Source organism: Procambarus clarkii, chromosome 7 (genome assembly GCF_040958095.1).
Source record: "Procambarus clarkii isolate CNS0578487 chromosome 7, FALCON_Pclarkii_2.0, whole genome shotgun sequence".
NCBI lineage: Eukaryota > Metazoa > Arthropoda > Malacostraca > Decapoda > Cambaridae > Procambarus > Procambarus clarkii.
This window is the reverse complement of record NC_091156.1, coordinates 26577890-26600838: the sequence shown is the minus strand read 5'-3', so window position 1 is coordinate 26600838 and position 22949 is coordinate 26577890. Positions and strand designations below refer to the sequence as shown.

Here is a 22949-nt window from a genome sequence, read left to right as displayed (position 1 = left end):
TTGGAAGGAAATGTGTGGGTGGAGTTGAAAAGGTTGATCCTATATTAGTTACACACATAAACCGTATGTATTTACCAATAGCATGTACGCCTTGATTGCATTAATGTCGTCTAAGGTACAGTGTCAGCCGACTAGAGAACTGTGCTGTACTTTATTAAATTATAAATATGAAAAAATCGGTTATAAAACAAACATCAAGTTAATGTATATGTGATTATGGAAAAACAAACAATATTTTTAAGGAAATTACACAGGTTGGAGATATGGGCTCAAGAGGCAGAAGAGGCAACCCTAAAAACTGTATTGAATTCCTCTAAATAAAATATTTTGTGTCAACTAACCCGTTTTTTGGATTTGATGGAGGTTGCGTGTCTGGCGTTCATCTCCCCGATGGAGCGGCTGCCCCAGAGCTCACAGCCGATGAGGGAGTAACTCACCAGCATCACCAACATGGGCAACATGTAGGTAGTGGTGAAGAACACGGTGTTGTACCTGCAATATTATCATCATAACCATTACTTATTGTCAATGTTTTATAATACATTTCATTCTTTATGTTCTGTTACACAACATAATATATCTTAATAAGTCTTTCACACTATCTTCTGGAAATTTATGTAGTTATAATAAAAAATAGATATATTTTTATGAATCAAAGATTTTCCTTTTTTCGGTTATTCCTACGTTGAGTAAAACCGCAGAGTTAACAGTTTTGATTATATTAATTAGGAACCTGATGTTTGACCAATCAGATTCAAGACTTCCTATCAGCCAATCATGATTAATAAATCAATCCAGTCAGTAAGCACTACCAGAAAGTCTCTCACTTTGCACTTAGAGCACGAGACGTAAAATACAAATCTCAGTCTGACACTGAAATTGGATGTGACATGATGGCCAGAGGTGCTGAGAACATGATGGCCAGAGGTGCTGAGAACATGATGGCCGGAGGTGCTGAGAACATGATGGTCAGAGGTGCTGAGAACATGATGGCCAGAGGTGCTGAGAACATGATGGCCAGAGGTGCTGAGAACATGATGGCCAGAAGTGCTGAGAACATTATGGCCAGAGGAGCTGAGAATATGATGGCCAGAGGTGCTGAGAACATGATGGTCAGAGGTGCTGAGAACATGATGGCCAGAAGTGCTGAGAACATGATGGCCGGAGGTGCTGAGAACATGATGGCCAGAAGTGCTGAGAACATGATGGCCGGAGGTGCTGAGAACATGATGGCCAGAAGTGCTGAGAACATTATGGCCAGAGGAGCTGAGAATATGATGGCCAGAGGTGCTGAGAACATGATGGCCAGAGGTGCTGAGAACATGATGGCCAGAAGTGCTGAGAACATGATGGCCGGAGGTGCTGAGAACATGATGGCCTGAGGTGCTGAGAACATGATGGCCGGAGGTGCTGAGAACATGATGGCCAGAGGTGCTGAGAACATGATGGCCAGAAGTGCTGAGAACATGATGGCCAGAAGTGCTGAGAACATGATGGCCGGAGGTGCTGAGAACATGATGGCCAGAGGTGCTGAGAACATGATGGCCAGAAGTGCTGAGAACATGATGGCCAGAAGTGCTGAGAACATGATGGCCAGAGGAGCTGAGAATATGATGGAAGGATCTGAGAACAAGATGGTCGAAAGAGATGAAGAACAGGATTATCAGAGACCAGCGTGTAGCAGTACTGCATGTTTCCGCTGTGTAGAGCCAATGTTGCCAGTACAGCAGTGGTGGGGAAACCTGATAGCCCAGAGGTCTGTAACTAGGGAGTGTGAGGTCATCAGAAAGCTGTAACCCTGGTAATCATTTAGGGGAAACCACCTCAAGATGCGAGTGACCATCGTCTGCTTGTGGCTACGACGAGTCGCCCAAAATGTCGCCCTGTAACACTAAGCTGATCATTTCCCGAATTTTAGCCAAATTCCAGCATGCACATGGATGACGGGCTCAGACATGACTGAAAAAGATGCAGCAATATCAATGTCCACCAGTAGAGTCACATGTCGCTAGAGATATCAAATCGGACAGGCTTAAACGGGTCATAGATAAGCCGTTATCTGTTCCATATTGTAGTTAGAAATTTAACCCATGATGCTTTATTGATTTCCTAGTGATTTATGAACAAGTTATTTCAATATTATAGATATACTATCATAATAGAATTAAACCACCCAAAAGAGGGTAAGGGAATAGCTCTAAATTAAATAGAAGTTATACAGTCCACTTCTCAAAAAAAATTAAATCTATTATTGAAATTATTATTGAGAGCCATAGATCACTGGTTCTCTGAGCCCATACATTCTTTATGGTTCTCCTATCTTTTGAATCTTATTATACGTTAGAGTGAATTCCCCCACAGTTGGTGCTGATGATCACTGGCCGAAGATGAAGATCACTGGTAGGTGCTGATGATCACTGGCCGAAGCTGAAGATCACTGGTAGGTGCTGAAGATCATTGGATAGTGTTGAAGATCATTGATTGGTGCAGAAGATCATTGGTTGCTGCAGAGGATAACTGGTTGGTGCTGAAGATCATTGGTTGGTGGTGAAGATTACTGGTTGGTGCTGAAGATCACTGGTTGGTGCTGAAGATCACTGGTTGGTGCTGAAGATCATTGGTTGGTGCTGAAGATCATTGGTTGGTGGTAAAGATCACTGGTTGGTGCAGAAGATCACTGGTTGGTGCTGAAGATCATTGGTTGGTGGTGAAGATTACTGGTTGGTGCTGAAGATCACTGGTTGGTGCTGAAGATCACTGGTTGGTGCTGAAGATCACTGGTTGGTGCTGAAGATCACTGGTTGGTGCTGAAGATCATTGGTTGGTGGTGAAGATTACTGGTTGGTGCTGAAGATCATTGGTTGGTGCTGAAGATCATTGGTTGGTGGTAAAGATCACTGGTTGGTGCTGAAGATCATTGGTTGGTGCAGAAGATCATTGGTTGGTGCTGAAGATCATTGGTTGGTGGTAAAGATCACTGGTTGGTGCAGAAGATCACTGGCCGATGCAGAAGGTCACTGGTTTGTGCTGAAGATCATTGGTTGGTGCTGAAGATCACTGGTTGGTGCTGAAGATCACTGGTGGGTGCAGAAGATTATTGGTTGGTGCAGAAGATCATTGGTTGGTGCAAAAGATCATTGGTTGGTGCTGAAGATCATTGTTTGGTGCTGAAGATCATTGGTTGGTGCAAAAGATCAATGGTTGGTGCATAAGATCATTGGTTGGTGCAAAAGATCATTGGTTGGTGAGAGAAGATCATTAGTTGGTGCAGAAGATCATTGGTTTGTGCTGAAGATCACTGCCTGATACTGAAGATCACTGATTGGTACTGAACATCACTAGTTAGTGCTGAATTTCATTGGTTGGAGCTGAAGATTATTGCTATGGTAGGTGCTGAATATCATTAAATTGGTTGGGGCTGAAGATCAATGCATTGGTTGCTGTTGAAGATCATTGGTTGGTGCTGAAGATCACTGGTTGGTGACAGAAGATCACTGGATGGTGCTGAAGATCACTGGTTGGTGCCGAAGATCTCTAGCTAGTGCTGAAGATTATTGGTTGGTGACAGAAGATCATTGGATGGTACTGAAGATCATTGGTTGGTGCCGAAGATCTCTAGCTTGTGCTGAAGATTATTGGTTGGTGATGAATATCACTGGATTGTGCTGAAGATCACTGGTTGGTGCTAAAGATCATTTTTTGGTGCTGACGATCAGTGGTTGGTGCTGAAGATCATTGTATGGTGACAGAAGATCATTGGATGGTGCTAAAGATCATTAATAAGTGCTGAAGGTTGCTGGTTTGTGATAATCATTGGTTGGTGATGAAGATCACTGGTTTGTGCTGAAGATCACTGGTTGGTGCGGAATATTTTTACTTTGTGCTCAAAATCAATGGTATTATAGTCTTGTGGGTTGGTGGTGTTGTCGTCGTTGATCCTTCTCTACGGACAACCCAACCCACAACTCGGTAGAGTGCTTATACCTCTCTAGGAGATCACCCCTGGCGCTTCTGGCTCTTGGAGAGGGGCTCAACGTCACACGTTTAGGGGATGCGGCTCCAACACTTAGCCTCGTTGTCACGTGCACACACCCACTCGAGCCGCTGTAACTCCCCACTCTCTCCTTAGGTAATATGATCTCCTCAATTCCCCTTTGACTTATTAGTATTACCTTCTACCCTGTCCACAGCAGTGGTTCTTGGTTCTTTCTCTCTCTCTCTCCTTCTGTACTATTTCATGGGAAGCCTCACTAGGACAAGGGCAAACACCAGCAAATTGGAATACATTTACTGGACAAAGCACATACACAATACATACACACATATAATAATAATGAATCCTATACTCTATACTATTACAATCAGGTTGCACTCCAACACAATCAGAACTCTATCATCAGCTTATCAAGTGGTATCCTATCTTCTGGTTCACCACCTGATACTATCAACCTCCTCAAGTTGATCAAGTCTACATACACTGTTGCACTATCAACAAGAGAAATATATATATATATCTATAAATGTGTACAAAGAAAATCAGCATGAGAATGCAATAACATATATCAGCATAAATGTTCCTTGATACACTGCAATGATCAATCGATCACTCTGTCAGTCCTAGAACACATACATCTGTAGGTAATCCAGCCTACGCCTGCAACTCTAAACTTCAGTATAAAACACTCCTTGACATAAGAATGCAAGCAGTCACTCACCTCTCACTGCGTCTTGCACGCTAATGACAACCAAACACTATCAACTCCCTACAAGTAATCCACCAAAACTTCCCTTCCACCTCTGCAAGTTCACTACCCTGATATCTTCAGGTTCTTCCGGGCTTCACTACCAGGATCCTCTGCAGCTCCTCCAGGCTGCTATCATGCAGTTTCCTTGAGCAACTACGGTGCTTCACCCTTCTGCTAGGTTCCTCCACAGCTCTCTTGGCTGCTACACCATGAAGTTTCCTCGAGCAACTATGGTGCTTCACCACCTCTACAGAAGCACATGACACTCGTCTTCACTGCTTCTCCTCACAGCTCGAGGTCCTCTGCTCCACTACCTTGGAGTCTCATCAACTACTTCATCTGGGCTGGCTTCGAAGTTCTCAACAACTTCTTCCCCAAAGACAAACCACAGATTGTCTAGTCGAGGGCGCTCCTCCCTCTGACGAAGCTTGGTCAGGGCGCTGCCACGGCCCACAATAGTGCCTCTGGGCGGTTTAATAAACACTTCGTTGACCAGGACTTGAGACCACAACGTTCCCAGCTCGATTCCACAGCTGGTACGTCTGCACACTTCTCTTCTCTTCGAGATATATCACTAGGGGTTCCTTTCTGACGGGAGCTCAACGGAGCACGGCTTTTCCCTGCGATGTCTGGCACTCAAGTGAGGTCAAAGCCCCTCCAGAAGCGAGCCTCACGCCACCAGCAAAATGTCCACATCTTCTAACCAGTCATTTATCTGTTTTCTTCTTCACTGCCCATAATCTCAAATTGTTTATCATATCCAAGCAACTATTTTACATATGTGTTATCACCTCAATATTTGCTAGACCTTCTAACCAGGTCAGGCTTGATGAATAACTCTCAAGGAGGGAGACTCGTTTCTCCTGCAGGCTGAGATCATAACACTCCCCTCCCCTTATTTTGAGAGTCATTCCAGTGGCAAAGCTCGGGATAATACATCCGCCACCACACTGTCTCGTTCTTCAACCGACTGGTTCGACCGGTTGATCTGCTTACGTACTCCCTTAGGAGTCTACAATTAGTTCGTTGCTCCTTGCAACATCTGGCTCACAACTCGCCAGAAACATGCTCTTCTCATAAACGATCTGACTTCTCTGGCACCTCTTGGCTAGGCTGTCCTCCTTGGACGCCTGCGCTCCATCGGTCCACTCTACTTATTGTTTCCACCCTCCGTTTCCTCGTCTTCCTCTCTTCACGTCCAGAGTCAGACATCTACTGTCAGTACCTCCTCTGTCGTATTCACACTTCCATCTACTGCCATTGTATTTTCGTCTCCTGTCATTATACTTCACTCCCTCGTCTTCACTGACGATCCTCCCTTTCGTCTCCTCATTTATCCGAGACATCGTCCTTTTTGACTTCCATCGAGTCCTCGGCTTTCTTCTATTCCTCCATGCTTGCATCCTCATCCTCTTCCCACACTTCTCACTTCTATACAACTCCCTTTCTTCTCCTTCAAGTCTTCTTCGTTCCCTAAAAGTTTCTTCGAGCACTGTACTATACTCAACAGCACTCGACTGTACATGTCGCTTTACCTCTCCTAGTGTGCTCGTAAGCATCTCTCCACACATACTGTCTCTTCTCCTTTCATTTTCTCGGCTACTACTCTTCTTCACTATCTTTCCTCCACGTTTTCTGTGAAACGTGTCAACTCCTGACATCTCAAACAACTTAACTCCACTATCCATATACCTCTGTGCTCGTGGACAACTTGATGCTCTACTCCCGTCCTCAGTATGTCCACATCCTTCCTCATTTCTACTAAACACAGTTGCATTCGCCTTCCGACTCTTAATTTCAGTGGTCTGGGCTCTACTCAGGTCCGCTCTCTTCACAGTATTCTTCTTCGGCTGGATCATCCTCACTTTCGACCTCACCGAGACTCTATTTTCCTGGGCTGGACCTTCATCAAACAGCCATGCTATATCTACGCCGATCTCTTCAACCGGTTGAATCGACACTGTCTCACCTTCTCCAGTGTCTTCCTCGTCGGCCACCTCTGCCTTCATCACTACCGAGACAGGGTACTCAATGACTTGGCGGTCTCCTGACTCATCTCCTTGGATGTCAGTCAGGTTCACACTCTCAGGTGTCCCACCCGTGCCGTGGCCTTCTGGGCACTCCTCTGGCACAGTCTCCGCCATGACTCTTGTCAACACCTTTGTCCCGCACAAGTCATTTCCCAGGATCACTTGGACTCCTGGAATAGGTATGTCGGGGCAAACTCCCAACATCACCTCTGCCGACACATATTCCGACCTTAGCTGGACAGTGCATACGGGCATGTCACTCTCAGACAATAACCCATATACTTTCATCTTACTCCTGCCAGCTAACTGTCGATCATTCCCAATCAGGCTTCTCGTAATCAAGCTCTGATTACCTCTGGTATCTCTTAAGATACCAACTTCTACCTCAGGATGGCTTCCTACACTGATCCAACCTTTGCTCATGAACGGCCTATACCTCTCGTTCACTAAGTTCACCTTCTGTGGTTTGTCTTGGAACACATTAGTATATCTACTTCGGGGGTCACACATGGCCAGGGTCACAACTCTCTTGCCCTGCCTACAATCTCGCATCACGTGACCTAATCCGTTACAATTGTAACCCCTCACATGGGAAAAGTCTCTTCTATATGTACCAGAGCGGTTCTGACTTTGCCCACTCGCATGAGAGTTCCTAGAGCCAGGTACACTACTTGCACTCTGTGGGACTTTACGGGACTCTTGATTTCCTGGATAACGATCAGTTTCTCGTTTTGCTCCTCTATCTTCACTTTCAGACGAAGTGCGCGACCTACTCTTCTGAGTTTTAGGGTACTAACTTTTATCTGCTCATTTATCAAAATTCTTCTCACCCCAGACTCTTCTGGGTCTTTCATAATTTCTTCCTCCCTAGACTCCACTGGATCTGCCATTGCTGCGTCTCACCTCGCTTCTCACTCTGTTCTCCCTCAAGCTCTTGTATGTTTCCGTAATCATATCCGCCCTATCTGCGGCATCTTTCACCTCCTTTATCCCTGCTTCTTGGATCTTGAACTTTGTTTCGGGATGCATCATCTCCAAGAACTTCTCCATAACCATCAGTTGCTTCAGGTCAGCATAAGATCCAACTCCAGCAGCCTCAATCCACTTCTGGAATCGTCTTTCCAGATCTCTTGCTGTCTCAGCAAACGTACCCACTCCAACTTTGATCATCTCTCTGAAGCGCTTCCTATAAGCTTCTGGGGTTAACTGAAACGAGCGCAATATGCTGCTCTTTACTGTGGCATAATCCTGGCACTCTTCCAGTGACAATTGGGTGTATGCCTCCCTGGCTGCACCGGTCAATCTTAACTGGACCAGCTGGGCCCATTCCTCCTGTGGCCACTCCTTGATGCTGGCAACATTTTCAAAATGCTCGAAGAAGCTCTCCGCCTCTTCGGGAACAAACAAGGGAATGTCCTTCTCCCTAACCCTAACATCTGGTGAGTGTGATACCTGGGTGGTGCTCTCTGGCAACCCATGTTCAATCCTTTGCTCAGCCAAGGTTCTGTTCGCTTCTATCTGCATTTGTTTTGTTCTCTCTTTTTCTTTTTCGACCTCTAGTCTTGCTTTCTCTTTTTCTTTCTCCATCTCTAGTCTTGCTTTCTCTTTTTCTTTCTCTTGTTCCAACTCTAGTTCTCTTACTCTTGTTTTCTCTTTTTCTATTTCCAGTCTGGTTTTCTCTTTTATCTGGAGTTCTAATTTCATCTTTTCCAGCTGGAACTGTCTCTCCTTGTCCTCACGCTGCATCTGGAGCTCTAACTGGAATCTCTCCAAGCTCCTATTTCGGCTACTGCGGCTACTCTTGCTGCTCCTGCTCGATCCCTGGGATCTCACTTCATCCTGCCCATCATCCTCCTTTCACTTTCAGCTCCTTTTTGGGCTCCTTGCTCTGCCGCTTCATTTTTGGCTCTTAACTGCTTCAGGATCTCATCCTTCATCCCAGCTACTTTAGATGCTTTCAACCTGATGCCACATTTTTCTGCTATTTGTTTCAATTGATCCCTCGTGCAACCTTCCAAGTCCTCAGGCTTGCCTGACTCCACAAACGCTTGCACCTTATCCATCTTTGTCCTGTGAGTCTTCCCAAGAGAGAGAGTATACAATAGCAGTCACACAGTGTATCTATTTCAACAAGTGGTGTACCAATCCACTCTTGGACAGGGTGTGGGTGTGTCAGTTCACTCTCCCGGACACAGGCCCCCAATTTATTATAGTCTTGTGGGTTGGTGGTGTTGTCGTCGTTGATCCTTCTCTACGGACAACCCAACCCACAACTCGGTAGAGTGCTTATACCTCTCTAGGAGATCACCCTTGGCGCTTCTGGCTCTTGGAGAGGGGCTCAACGTCACACGTTTAGGGGATGCAGCTCCAACACTTAGCCTCGTTGTCATGTGCACACACCCACTCGAGCCGCTGTGACTCCCCACTCTCTCCTTAGGTGATATGATCTCCTCAATTCCCCTTTGACTTATTAGTATTACCTTCTACCCTGTCCACAGCAGTGGTTCTTGGTTCTTTCTTTCTCTCTCTCCTTCTGTACTATTTCATGGGAAGCCTCACTAGGACAAGGGCAAACACCAGCAAATTGGAATACATTTACTGGACAAAGCACATACACAATACATACACACATATATTAATAATGAATCCTATACTCTATACTATTACAATCAGGTTGCACTCCAACACAATCAGAACTCTAACATCAGCTTATCAAGTGGTATCCTATCTTCTGGTTCACCACCTGATACTATAAACCTCCTCAAGTTGATCAAGTCTACATACACTGTTGCACTATCAACAAGAGAAATATATATATATATATATCTATAAATGTGTACAAAGAAAATCAGCATGTGAATGCAATAACATATATCAGCATAAATGTTCCTTGATACACTGCAATGATCAATCGATCACTCTATCAGTCCTAGAACACATACATCTGTAGGTAATCCAGCCTACGCCTGCAACTCTAAACTTCAGTATAAAACACTCCTTGACATAAGAATGCAAGCAGTCACTCACCTCTCACTGCGTCTTGCACGCTAATGACAACCAAACACTATCAACTCCCTACAAGTAATCCACCAGAACTTCCCTTCCACCTCTGGAAGTTCACTACCCTGATATCTTCAGGTTCTTCCGGGCTTCACTACCAGGATCCTCTGCAGCTCCTCCAGGCTGCTATCATGCAGTTTCCTTGAGCACCTATGGTGCTTCACCCTTCTGCTAGGTTCCTCCACAGCTCTCTTGGCTGCTACACCATGAAGTTTCCTCGAGCAACTATGGTGCTTCACCACCTCTACAGAAGCACGTGACACTCCTCTTCACTGCTTCTCCTCACAGCTCGAGGTCCTCTGCTCCACTACCTTGGAGTCTCATCAAGTACTTCATCTGGGCTGGCTTCGAAGTTCTCAACAACTTCTTTCCCAAAGACAAACCACAGATTGTCTAGTCGAGGGCGCTCTTCCCTCTGACGAAGCTTGGTCAGGGCGCTGCCACGGCCTACAATAATGCCTCTGGGCGGTTTAATAAACACTTCGTTGACCAGGACTTGAGACCACAACGTTCCCAGCTCGATTCCACAGCTGGTACGTCTGCACACTTCTCTTCTCTTCGAGATATATCACTAGGGGTTCCTTTCTGACGGGAGCTCAACGGAGCGCGGCTTTCCCCTGCGATGTCTGGCACTCAAGTGAGGTCAAAGCCCCTCCAGAAGCGAGCCTCACGCCTCCAGCAAAATGTCCACATCTTCTAACTAGTTATTTATCTGTTTTCTTCTTCACTGCCCATAATCTCAAATTGTTTATCATATCCAAGCAACTATTTTACATATGTGTTATCACCTCAATATTTGCTAGACCTTCTAATCATGTCAGGATTGATGAATAACTCTCAAGGAGGGAGACTCGTTTCTCCTGCAGGCTGAGATCATAACAATGGATAGTGCTGAAGATCTCTAGTTGATGCTGAAGAACATTGGTTGTTGCTAAATTAAAATCACTGGATTGTGCTGAAGATAACTGATTGGAGCTGAAGATCATTGATTGTTGCTGAAGCTTAAGCATCGGAGCTGAAGATCATTCATTTCAGCACTGGTTAGTGCTGAAGAGCATGAGTTAGTATTGAAGATCATTGGTCGGTGCTGAAGATCACTGGTTGGTACTGAAGATCACTGGTGTGTACTGAAGATTACTAGTTAGTGCTGAAGATCAGTGGGTAGTGCTGAAGATTACTAGTTGGTGCTGAAGATCATTGGTTGGAGCTGGAGATCATTGGTTTGTCGTAATTAGAAACAAAGCAATGCAAAAGATGTACAGTGACCACAACACAGCAGTTGCAACATCAGGATCTGCGGGTTGGTACAAGAATTCAACCAACTATGAACCACTTAGTTTGATGAAAGAGAGCAGTAGAGGAACAGAAGTACACTTACATCGCATCAGGCTTCGATACCCATGTGCATGGGAAATAGGCAAACAGGTTCCGGAAGATGAGAGGAAATGTCAACACTGTGGAGAAATGCCCGACAGACCACTGGAATATTATCTAACACAGTGCACAGTTACAAACCCATTAAGATTTCAACATAGATTCAACAGAGCAGAAGAAGTTGTTAAACTCAAATGCCAAAATCTTACTGAAGCGACCATACGAGTCATAAATACTCATACTCCGCCCAAGTAAAACAGAAACAAGCAACACTTAGTGGGCCAGCCAGAGGCTTAGGGCCCGCGCAGGAATATCCCTGCAGAATTTTTTTTTTGTCCAGAAGATCACTTGTTTTTACTGAAGATCATTGATTGGTGCTGATCATTGGTAGGTGCTGATGATCATTAGTTGGTACTGAAGATCACTAGTTGGTGCTGAAGATCAAAGGTTTGTTTTGAAGATTATTGGTTAATGTTGAAGACCAATTTTTGCTGCTCAGGTTCATTGGTTGGTGTTGAAGAACACTGATTAGCGTTGAAGATCACTGGATGAGCCGAAGATCACTACGGTGTTGAAAATCATTGGTCAAGATCATTGGTTGGTGCAGATCATTGATATGTGATAAAGATAATTAGTTTGTGATGAAGATCACCTTTTGGTGTTGACGATCACTGGTTTGCGCTGAAGATCATTGGCTGGTGATGAAGATCACAGTTTGGAGCTAAAGATCATTAGTTGTAGTGAATATCATTAATTGGTAGTGAAGATCACCGTTTGGGGCTGTAGTGAAGTAGTGAAGATCATTCGTTGGTAATGAAGATAATGGTTTGATGCTAAAGATCATGGGTTGGTAGGGAAGATTATTAGTTGGTAGTTGGTAGTCACCTTTGGGGCTGAGGATCATTCGTTGGTGCTGAAGATCACTACGTGGTGCTGAAGATCACTACGTGGTGCTGAAGATCACTACGTGGTGCTGAAGATCATTGGTTGGTGAAGATCCCTGGTTGGTCCTGAAGAACACTTGTTGGAACTAAATATCTTTCGTTAGTGCTGAAGTTTATTGGTTGGTGCTCATGATCATTGGTTGATGCTGAAGATCAATGATTGGTGCTGAAGATCACTAGTTGGTGCTGAAGATCAATGGTTGGTGCTGATGATCATTGGTTGATGCTGAAGATCAATGATTGGTGATGAAGATCACTAGTTGGTGCTGAAGATCACTGGTTGGTGCTGAAGATCACTGGTTGGTGCTGAAGATCACTGGTTGGTGATAAAGATCACTGGTTGGTGCTGAAGATCATTAGTTGGTGCTGAAGATCATTAGTTGGTGCTGAAGATCATTAGTTGGTGCTGAAGATCATTAGTTGGTGCTGAAGATCATTAGTTGGTGCTGAAGATCATTGGTTGGTGCTATACATCATTGATTCGTGCTGAAGATCATTAGTTGGTGCGGAAGATCATTAGTTGGTGCTGAAGATTACTGGTTGGTGTTGAAAATCAGTGGTTGGTGCTGAAGATCATTGGATGGTTCTGATGATCATTGCTTAGTGCTGAAGATCATTGCTTAGTGCTGAAGATCATTGCTTAGTGCTGAAAATCATTAATTGGTGCTGAAGATCACTGGTTGGTGCTGAAGATCATTGGTTGGTGCTGAAGATCACTGGTTGGTGCTGAAGATCATTGGTTGGTGCAGAAGATCATTGGTTGGTGCTGAAAATCACTGGTTGGTGCTGAAGATCATTGATTGACGCTGAAGATTTTTTGTTGGTGCTGAAGATTTTTTGTTGGTGCTGAAGATTATTGATTGGTGCTGAATATCATTGATTGGCGCTGAAGATCATTGATTGGTGCTGAAGATCATTGATTGGTGCTGAAGATCATTGCATTGGTTGGTGCTAATGATCATTGCATTTCTTGGTGCTAATGATCATTGATTGGTGCTGAAGATCATTGATTGGTGTTGAAGATCAATGGTTGGTGCTGGAAATCATTGGTTGAAGCTGAAGATTTTATGTTGGTGCTGATGATCACTGATTGGTGCTGAATATCATTGGTGGGTGCTGAAGATCACTGCTTGATACTGAAGATCACTGGTTGGTACTGAATATCACTGGTTAGTGTTGAATTTCATTGGTTGGAGCTGAAGATTATTGGTTGGTGCCGAAGATCTCTAGTTAGTGCTGAAGATCATTAAATTGGTTGGGGCTGAAGATCAATGCATTGGTTGCTGTTGAAGATCATTGGTTGGCGGTGAAGATCACTGGTTGGTGACAGACGATCATTGGATGGTGCTGAAGATCACTGGTTGGTGCCGAAGATCTCTAGTTAGTGCTGAAGATCACTGGTTGGTGCCGAAGATCTCTAGTTAGTGCTGAATATCATTAAATTGGTTGGGGCTGAAGATCAATGCATTGGTTGCTGTTGAAGATCATTGGTTGGCGCTGAAGATCACTGGTTGGTGACAGAAGATCATTGGATGGTGCTGAAGATCATTGGTTGGTGCCGAAGATCTCTAGCTAGTGTTGAAGATCATTGGATGGTGTTGAAGATCACTGGTTGGTGCTGAAGATTAATTGTTTGTGCTGGAGATTATTTGTTGGTGCTGAAAATCATTGCTTAGTGCCGAAGATCATTCACTGGTGCAGAAGATCATTTATTAGTGCTGAAGGTCACTGGTTTGTGATAATCATTGGTTGGTGATGAATATCACTGGATTGTGCTGAAGATCACTGGTTGGTGCTAAAGATCATTGGTTGGTGCTGACGATCAGTGGTTGGTGCTGAAGATCACTGGTTGGTGACAGAAGATCATTGGATTATGCTGAAGATCATTCGTAAGTGCTGAAGGTCACTGGTTTGTGATAATCATTGGTTGGTGATGGAGATCACTGGTTTGTGCTGAAGATCACTGGTACGTGCGGAAGATTTCTACTTTGTGCTCAAAATCAATGGATAGTGCTGAAGATCTCTAGTTGGTGCTGAAGAACATTGGTTGTTGCTAAATTAAAATCACTGAATTGTGCTGAAGATAACTGGTTGGAGCTGAAGATCATTGATTGTTGCTGAAGCTTAAGCATCGGAGCTGAAGATCATTCATTTCAGCACTGGTTAGTGCTGAAGAGCATGAGTTAGTATTGAAGATCATTGGTCGGTGCTGAAGATCACTGGTTGGTACTGAAGATCACTGGTTGGTACTGAAGAGCATGAGTTAGTATTGAAGATCACTGGTTGGTACTGAAGATCACTGGTTGGTGCTGAAGATTACTAGTTGGTGCTGAAGATCAGTGGGTAGTGCTGAAGATTACTAGTTGGTGCTGAAGATCACTGGTTGGTACTGAAGATCACTGGTTGGTACTGAAGATCACTGGTTGGTACTGAAGATCACTGGTTGGTACTGAAGATCACTGGTTGGTGCTGAAGATTACTAGTTGGTTATGAAGATCAGTGGGTAGTGCTGAAGATTACTAGTTGGTGCTGAAGATCATTGGTTGGAGCTGGAGATCATTGGTTTGTCGTAATTAGAAACAAAGCAATGCAAAAGATGTACAGTGACCACAACACAGCAGTTGCAACATCAGGATCTGCGGGTTGGTACAAGAATTCAACCAACTATGAACCACTTAGTTTGATGAAAGGGAGCAGTAGAGCAACAGAAGTACACTTACATCGCATCAGGCTTCGATACCCATGTGCATGGGAAATAGGCTTACAGGTTCCGGAAGATGAGAGGAAATGTCAACACTGTGGAGAAATGCCCGACAGACCACTGGAACATTATCTAACACAGTGCACAGTTACAAACCCGTTAAGATTTCAACTTAGATTCAACAGAGCAGAAGAAATTGTTAAACACATATGCCAAAATCTTACTGAAGCGACCATACGAGTCATAAATACTCATACTCCGCTCATGGTTGGTGCTGAAGATCTCTGGTTGGTGCTGAAGATGATGGTTTGTGTTGAAGATCATGGTTGGTGCTGAAGATCTCTGGTTGGTGCTGAAGATCATGGTTGGTGCTGAAGATCATGGTTGGTGCTGAAGATGATGGTTTGTGTTGAAGATCATGGTTGGTGCTGAAGATCTCTGGTTGGTGCTGAAGATGATGGTTGGTGTTGAAGATCATGGTTGGTGCTGAAGATGATGGATGGTGCTGAAGATCTCTGGGTGGTGCTGAAGATGATGGTTGGTGTTGAAGATCATGGTTGGTGCTGAAGATGATGGATGGTGCTGAAGATGATGGTTGGTGCTGAAGATCATGTATATGAGCTTCAGTATATGAAGCTCATGAATTTATATATCAGGGATATATGTATTATTTGTAAAGAAACAGATGCATGCTGTGGTTGAAATATAACTAACCAGTTACTGGAACTGAGGATCAGAAAAAGGAATAGCTTCTGGCGGCTATATATATGATTAATTAATATTTAATTTTTAATTTATGTATAATAGTTAAACAATATAAAATCAGATTGATTGATCTCCGCTGGCAAGGTGAGTGACGTCCAGGCGAGTAGTGTGTTATCTATGCAATATGGCCGCTTGCTGCTGGCGTAGATTCATAAACAATTCATTTAAATTTGAATTTAGAAAGAGTTTAGAGGCCAACTTAACCATTAGCTGTTACCATACGTCAGAGCCAGCTCATGCTACTTCTTGTTAACACCTACGAGTATTCATCCTGCAGCCCCTCCTCCTAAGGTTTCCCAACGTTAAGATACCGTCGTAAGGCAGTGCTATTATCCTAGCTTACCAGAGGACCCAAAACAAAAAGCAGGACAGTATGTCGACCATATTAAAGTACAACGAATTTTGGCCCTAGGTAGAGTCCAGGTCAATATGTGACGCTGTGTTAGGAGGACGGCTTGCTTCCTGACCATATCTGTTCACTCAAAATAATGTCAAGGGTTTTAATAAAGAGATAAATAATATATCGCTAATTATTGTGGTGCGTGACATAAGAACCTTGAGGAGAGGCCACACCCAGCCTCTACACACTTGTGGGGAGGCCACACCCAGCCTCTACACACTTGTGGGGAGGCCACACCCAGCCTCTACACACTTGTGGGGAGGCCACACCCAGCCTCTACACACTTATGGGGAGGCCACACCCAGCCTCTACACACTTGTGGGGAGGCCACACCCAGCCTCTACACACTTGTGGGGAGGCCACACCCAGCCTCTACACACTTGTGGGGAGGCCACACCCAGCCTCTACACACTTGTGGGGAGGCCACACCCAGCCTCTACACACTTATGGGGAGCCCACACCCAGCCTCTACACACTTGTGGGGAGGCCACACCCAGCCTCTACACACTTATGGGGAGGCCACACCCAGCCTCTACACACTAATGGGGAGGCCACACCCAGCCTCTACACACTTGTGGGGAGGCCACACCCAGCGTCTACACACTTGTGGGGAGGCCACACCCAGCCTCTACACACTTGAGGGGAGGCCAAACCCGGCCTCTACACACTTGTGGGAAGGCCACACCCAGCATCTACACACACTTGTGGGGAGGCCACACCCAGCCTCGACACACTTGAGGGGAGGCCACACCCAGCCTCGTCACACTTGTGGGGAGGCCACACCCAGCATCTACACACTTGTGGGGAGGCCACACCCAGCCTGTACACACTTGTGGGGAGGCCACACCCAGCCTCTACACACTTGTGGGGAGGCCACACCCAGCATCTACACTCTCATGGGGAGGCCACACCCAGCCTCTACACACTTGTGGGGAGGCCACACCCAGCCTCGACACACTTGAGGGGAGGCCACACCCAGCCTCGACACACTTGAGGGGAGGCCACACCCAGCATCTACACTCTCATTGGGAGGCCACACCCAGCCTCTACACACTTGTGGGGAGGCCAAACCCAGCCCCTACACACTTGAGGGGAGGCCACACCCAGCCTGTACACACTTGTGGGGAGGCCACACCCAGCCCCTACACACTTGAGGGGAGGCCACACCCAGCCTCTACACACTTGAGGGGAGGCCACACCCAGCCTGTACACACACTTGTGGGGAGGCCACACCCAGCCTCGACACACTTGTGGGGAGGCCACACCCAGCCCCTACACACTTGAGGGGAGGCCACACCCAGCCCCTACACACTTGAGGGGAGGCCACAGCCAGCCTGTACACACACTTGTGGGGAGGCCACACCCAGCATCTACACTCTCATAGGGAGGCCACACCCGGCCTCTACACACTTGTGGGGAGGCCACACCCAGCATCTACACTCTCATAGGGAGGCCACACCCGGCCTCTACACACTTGTGGGGAGGCCACACCCAGCCCCTACACACTTGTGGGGAGGCCACACCCAGCCCCTACACACTTGTGGGGAGGCCACACCCAGCCTCTACACACTTGTGGGGAGGCCACACCCGGCCTCTACACACTTGTGGGGAGGCCACACCCAGCATCTACACTCTCATAGGGAGGCCACACCCGGCCTCTACACACTTGTGGGGAGGCCACACCCAGCATCTACACTCTCATAGGGAGGCCACACCCGGCCTCTACACACTTGTGGGGAGGCCACACCCAGCCCCTACACACTTGTGGGGAGGCCACACTCAGCCCCTACACACTTGAGGGGAGGCCACACCCAGCCTCTACACGCTTGTGGGGAGGCCACACTCAGCCCCTACACACTTGTGGGGAGGCCACACCCAGCATCTACACACTCATGGGGAGGCCACACCCAGCATCTACACACTCATGGGGAGGCCACACCCAGCCTCTACACACTTGTGGGGAGGCCACACCCAGCCTCTACACACTTGTGGGGAGGCCACACCCAGCATCTACACTCTCATGGGGAGGCCACACCCAGCCTCTACACACTTGTCGGGAGGCCACACCCAGCATCTACACACTCATGGGGAGGCCACACCCAGCCTCTACACACTTGTGGGGAGGCCACACCCAGCATCTACACACTCATGGGGAGGCCACACCAAGCCTCTACACACTCATGGGGAGGCCACACCCAGCATCTACACACTTGTGGGGAGGCCACACCCAGCATCTACACACTCATGGGGAGGCCACACCCAGCATCTACACACTCATGGGGAGGCCACACCCAGCATCTACACACTCATAGGGAGGCCACACCCAGCATCTACACACACTCATTGGGAGGCCACACCCAGCATCTACACACTCATGGGGAGGCCACACCCAGCATCTACACACTTGTGGGGAGGCCACACCCAGCATCTACACACTTGTGGGGAGGCCACACCTAGCCTCTACACACTTGTGGGGAGGCCACACCCAGCATCTACACACTCATAGGGAGGCCACACCCAGCATCTACACACTCATGGGGAGGCCACACCCAGCATCTACACACTTGTGGGGAGGCCACACCCAGCATCTACACACTCATGGGGAGGCCACACCCAGCCTCTACACACTTGTGGGGAGGCCACACCCAGCCTCTACACACTTGTGGGGAGGCCACACCCAGCCTCTACACACTTGTGGGGAGGCCACACCCAGCCTCTACACACTTGTGGGGAGGCCACACTCAGCATCTACACACTCATGGGGAGGCCATACCCAGCCTCTACACACTTGTGGGGAGGCCACACCCAGCATCTACACACTTGTGGGGAGGCCACACCCAGCATCTACACACTTGTGGGGAGGCCACACCCAGCATCTACACACTCATGGGGAGGCCACACCCAGCCTCTACACACTTGTGTGGAGGCCACACCCAGCCTCTACACACTCGTGGGGAGGCCACACCCAGCCTCTACACACTTGTGGGGAGGCCACACCCAGCCTCTACACACTTGTGGAGAGGCCACACCCAGCCTCTACACACTTGTGGGGAGGCCACACCCAGCCTCTACACACTTGTGGGGAGGCCACACCCAGCCTCTACACACTTGTGGGGAGGCCACACCCAGCCTCTACACACTTGTGGGGAGGCCACAACCAGCATCTACACTCTCATGGGGAGGCCACACCCAGCCTCTACACAATTGTGGGGAGGCCACACCCAGCATCTACACACACTCATGGGGAGGCCACACCCAGCATCTACACACTCATGGGGAGGCCACACCCAGCCTCTACACACTTGTGGGGAGGCCACTCCCAGCCTCTACACACTTGTGGGGAGGCCACACGCAGCCTCTACACACTTCTGGGGAGGCCACACCCAGCCTCTACATACTTGTGGGGAGGCCACACCCAGCCTCTGCACACTTGTGGGGAGGCCACACCCAGCATCTACACTCTCATGGGGAGGCCATACCCAGCATCTACACACTCATGGGGAGGCCATACCCAGCCTCTACACACTTGTGGGGAGGCCACACCCAGCCTCTACACACTTGTGGGGAGGCCACACCCAGCCTCTACACACTCGTGGGGAGGCCACACCCAGCCTCTACACACTTGTGGGGAGGCCACACCCAGCCTCTACACACTTGTGGGGAGGCCACACCCAGCCTCTACACACTTGTGGGGAGGCCACACCCAGCCTCTACACACTTGTGGGGAAGCCACACCCAGCATCTACACTCTCATGGGGAGGCCATACCCAGCATCTACACACTCATGGGGAGGCCACACCCAGCCTCTACACACTTGTGGGGAGCCACACCCAGCCTCTACACACTTGTGGGGAGGCCACACCCAGCCTCTACACACTTGTGGGGAGGCCACACCCAACCTCTACACACTTGCGGGGAGGCCACACCCAGCATCTACACACTTTTGGGGAGGCCACACCCAGCATCTACACTCTCATGGGGAGGCCACACCCAGCGTCTACACACTCATGGGGAGACCACACCCAGCCTCTACACACTTGTGGGGAGGCCACACCCATCCTCTACACACTTGTGGGGAGGCCACACCCAGCATCTACACACTTGTGGGGAGGCCACACCCAGCATCTACACTCTCATGGGGAGGCCACACCCAGCATCTACACACTCATGGGGAGGCCACACCCATCCTCTACACACTTGTGGGGAGGCCACACCCAGCCTCTACACACTTGTGGGGAGGCCACACCCAGCATCTACACACTCATGGGGAGGCCACACCCAGCATCTACACACTTGTGGGGAGGCTACACCCAGCATCTACACACTTGTGGGGAGGCCACACCCAGCCTCTACACACTTGTGGGGAGGCCACACCCAGCATCTACACACTCATGGGGAGGCCACACCCAGCATCTACACACTTGTGGGGAGGCTACACCCAGCATCTACACACTTGTGGGGAGGCCACACCCAGCCTCTACACACTTGTGGGGAGGCCACACCCAGCATCTACACACTTGTGGGGAGGCCACACCCAGCCTCTACACACTTGTGGGGAGGCCACACCCAGCCTCTACACACTTGTGGGGAGGCCACACCCAGCCTCTACACACTTTTGGGGAGGCCACACTCAGCATCTACACACTCATGGGGAGGCCACACCCATCCTCTACACACTTGTGGGGAGGCCACACCCAGCCTCTACACACTTGTGGGGAGGCCACACCCAGCATCTACACACTCATGGGGAGGCCACACCCAGCATCTACACACTTGTGGGGAGGCTACACCCAGCATCTACACACTTGTGGGGAGGCCACACCCAGCCTCTACACACTTGTGGGGAGGCCACACCCAGCATCTACACACTCATGGGGAGGCCACACCCAGCATCTACACACTTGTGGGGAGGCTACACCCAGCATCTACACACTTGTGGGGAGGCCACACCCAGCCTCTACACACTTGTGGGGAGGCCACACCCAGCATCTACACACTTGTGGGGAGGCCACACCCAGCCTCTACACACTTGTGGGGAGGCCACACCCAGCCTCTACACACTTGTGGGGAGGCCACACCCAGCCTCTACACACTTTTGGGGAGGCCACACTCAGCATCTACACACTCATGGGGAGGCCACACCCAGCATCTATACACTTGTGGGGAGGCCACACCCAGCATCTCCACTCTCATGGGGAGGCCACACCCAGCCTCTACACACTTGTGGGGAGGCCACACCCAGCATCTACACACTCATGGGGAGGCCACACCCAGCATCTACACACTCATGGGGAAGCCACACCCAGCATCTACACACTCATGGGGAGGCCACACCAAGCCTCTACACACTTGTGGGGAGGCCACACCCAGCCTCTACACACTTGTGGGGAGGCCACACCCAGCCTCTACACACTTGTGGGGAGGCCACACCCAGCCTCTACACACTTGTGGGGAGGCCACACCCAGCCTCTACACACTTGTGGAGAGGCCACACCCAGCCTCTACACACTTGTGGGGAGGCCACACTCAGCCTCTACACACTTGTGGGGAGGCCACACCCAGCATCTCCACTCTCATGGGGAGGCCACACCCAGCATCTACACACACTCATGGGGAGGCCACACCCAGCATCTACACACTCATGGGGAGGCCACACCCAGCCTCTACACACTTGTGGGGAGGCCACACCCAGCCTCTACACACTTGTGGGGAGGCCACACCCAGCCTCTACACACTTGTGCGGAGGCCACACCCAGCATCTACACTCTCATGGGGAGGCCACACCCAGCATCTACACACTCATGGGGAGGCCACACCCAGCCTCTACACACTTGTGGGGAGGCCACACCCAGCCTCTACACACTTGTGGGGAGGCCACACCCAGCCTCTACACACTTGTGGGGAGGCCACACCCAGCATCTATACACTTGTGGGGAGGCCACACCCAGCATCTCCACTCTCATGGGGAGGCCACACCCAGCCTCTACACACTTGTGGGGAGGCCACACCCAGCATCTACACACTCATGGGGAGGCCACACCCAGTATCTACACACTCATGGGGAAGCCACACCCAGCATCTACACACTCATGGGGAGGCCACACCCAGCCTCTACACACTTGTGGGGAGGCCACACCCAGCCTCTACACACTTGTGGGGAGGCCACACCCAGCCTCTACACACTTGTGGAGAGGCCACACCCAGCCTCTACACACTTGTGGGGAGGCCACACTCAGCCTCTACACACTTGTGGGGAGGCCACACCCAGCATCTCCACTCTCATGGGGAGGCCACACCCAGCATCTACACACACTCATGGGGAGGCCACACCCAGCATCTACACACTCATGGGGAGGCCACACCCAGCCTCTACACACTTGTGGGGAGGCCACACCCAGCCTCTACACACTTGTGGGGAGGCCACACCCAGCCTCTACACACTTGTGCGGAGGCCACACCCAGCATCTACACTCTCATGGGGAGGCCACACCCAGCATCTACACACTCATGGGGAGGCCACACCCAGCCTCTACACACTTGTGGGGAGGCCACACCCAGCCTCAACACACTTGTGGGGAGGCCACACCCAGCCTCTACACACTTGTGGGGAGGCCACACCCAGCATCTATACACTTGTGGGGAGGCCACACCCAGCATCTCCACTCTCATGGGGAGGCCACACCCAGCCTCTACACACTTGTGGGGAGGCCACACCCAGCATCTACACACTCATGGGGAGGCCACACCCAGTATCTACACACTCATGGGGAAGCCACACCCAGCATCTACACACTCATGGGGAGGCCACACCCAGCCTCTACACACTTGTGGGGAGGCCACACACAGCCTCTACACACTTGTGGGGAGGCCACACCCAGCCTCTACACACTTGTGGGGAGGCCACACCCAGCCTCTACACACTTGTGGGGA

General features: G+C 49.0%; 1 protein-coding gene across 1 annotated transcript in view; it reads right to left on the bottom strand.

The window, feature by feature from the left end:
• The window catches only part of LOC138357325 (uncharacterized), a 909843-nt gene that overhangs the window by 218248 nt on the left and 668646 nt on the right, over window positions 1–22949 (bottom strand). The window contains exon 6 of the mRNA XM_069314010.1: window positions 342–492. Coding sequence (XP_069170111.1) covers window positions 342–492 — 151 coding nt within the window. The remainder of the gene's footprint in view (window positions 1–341; window positions 493–22949) is intronic.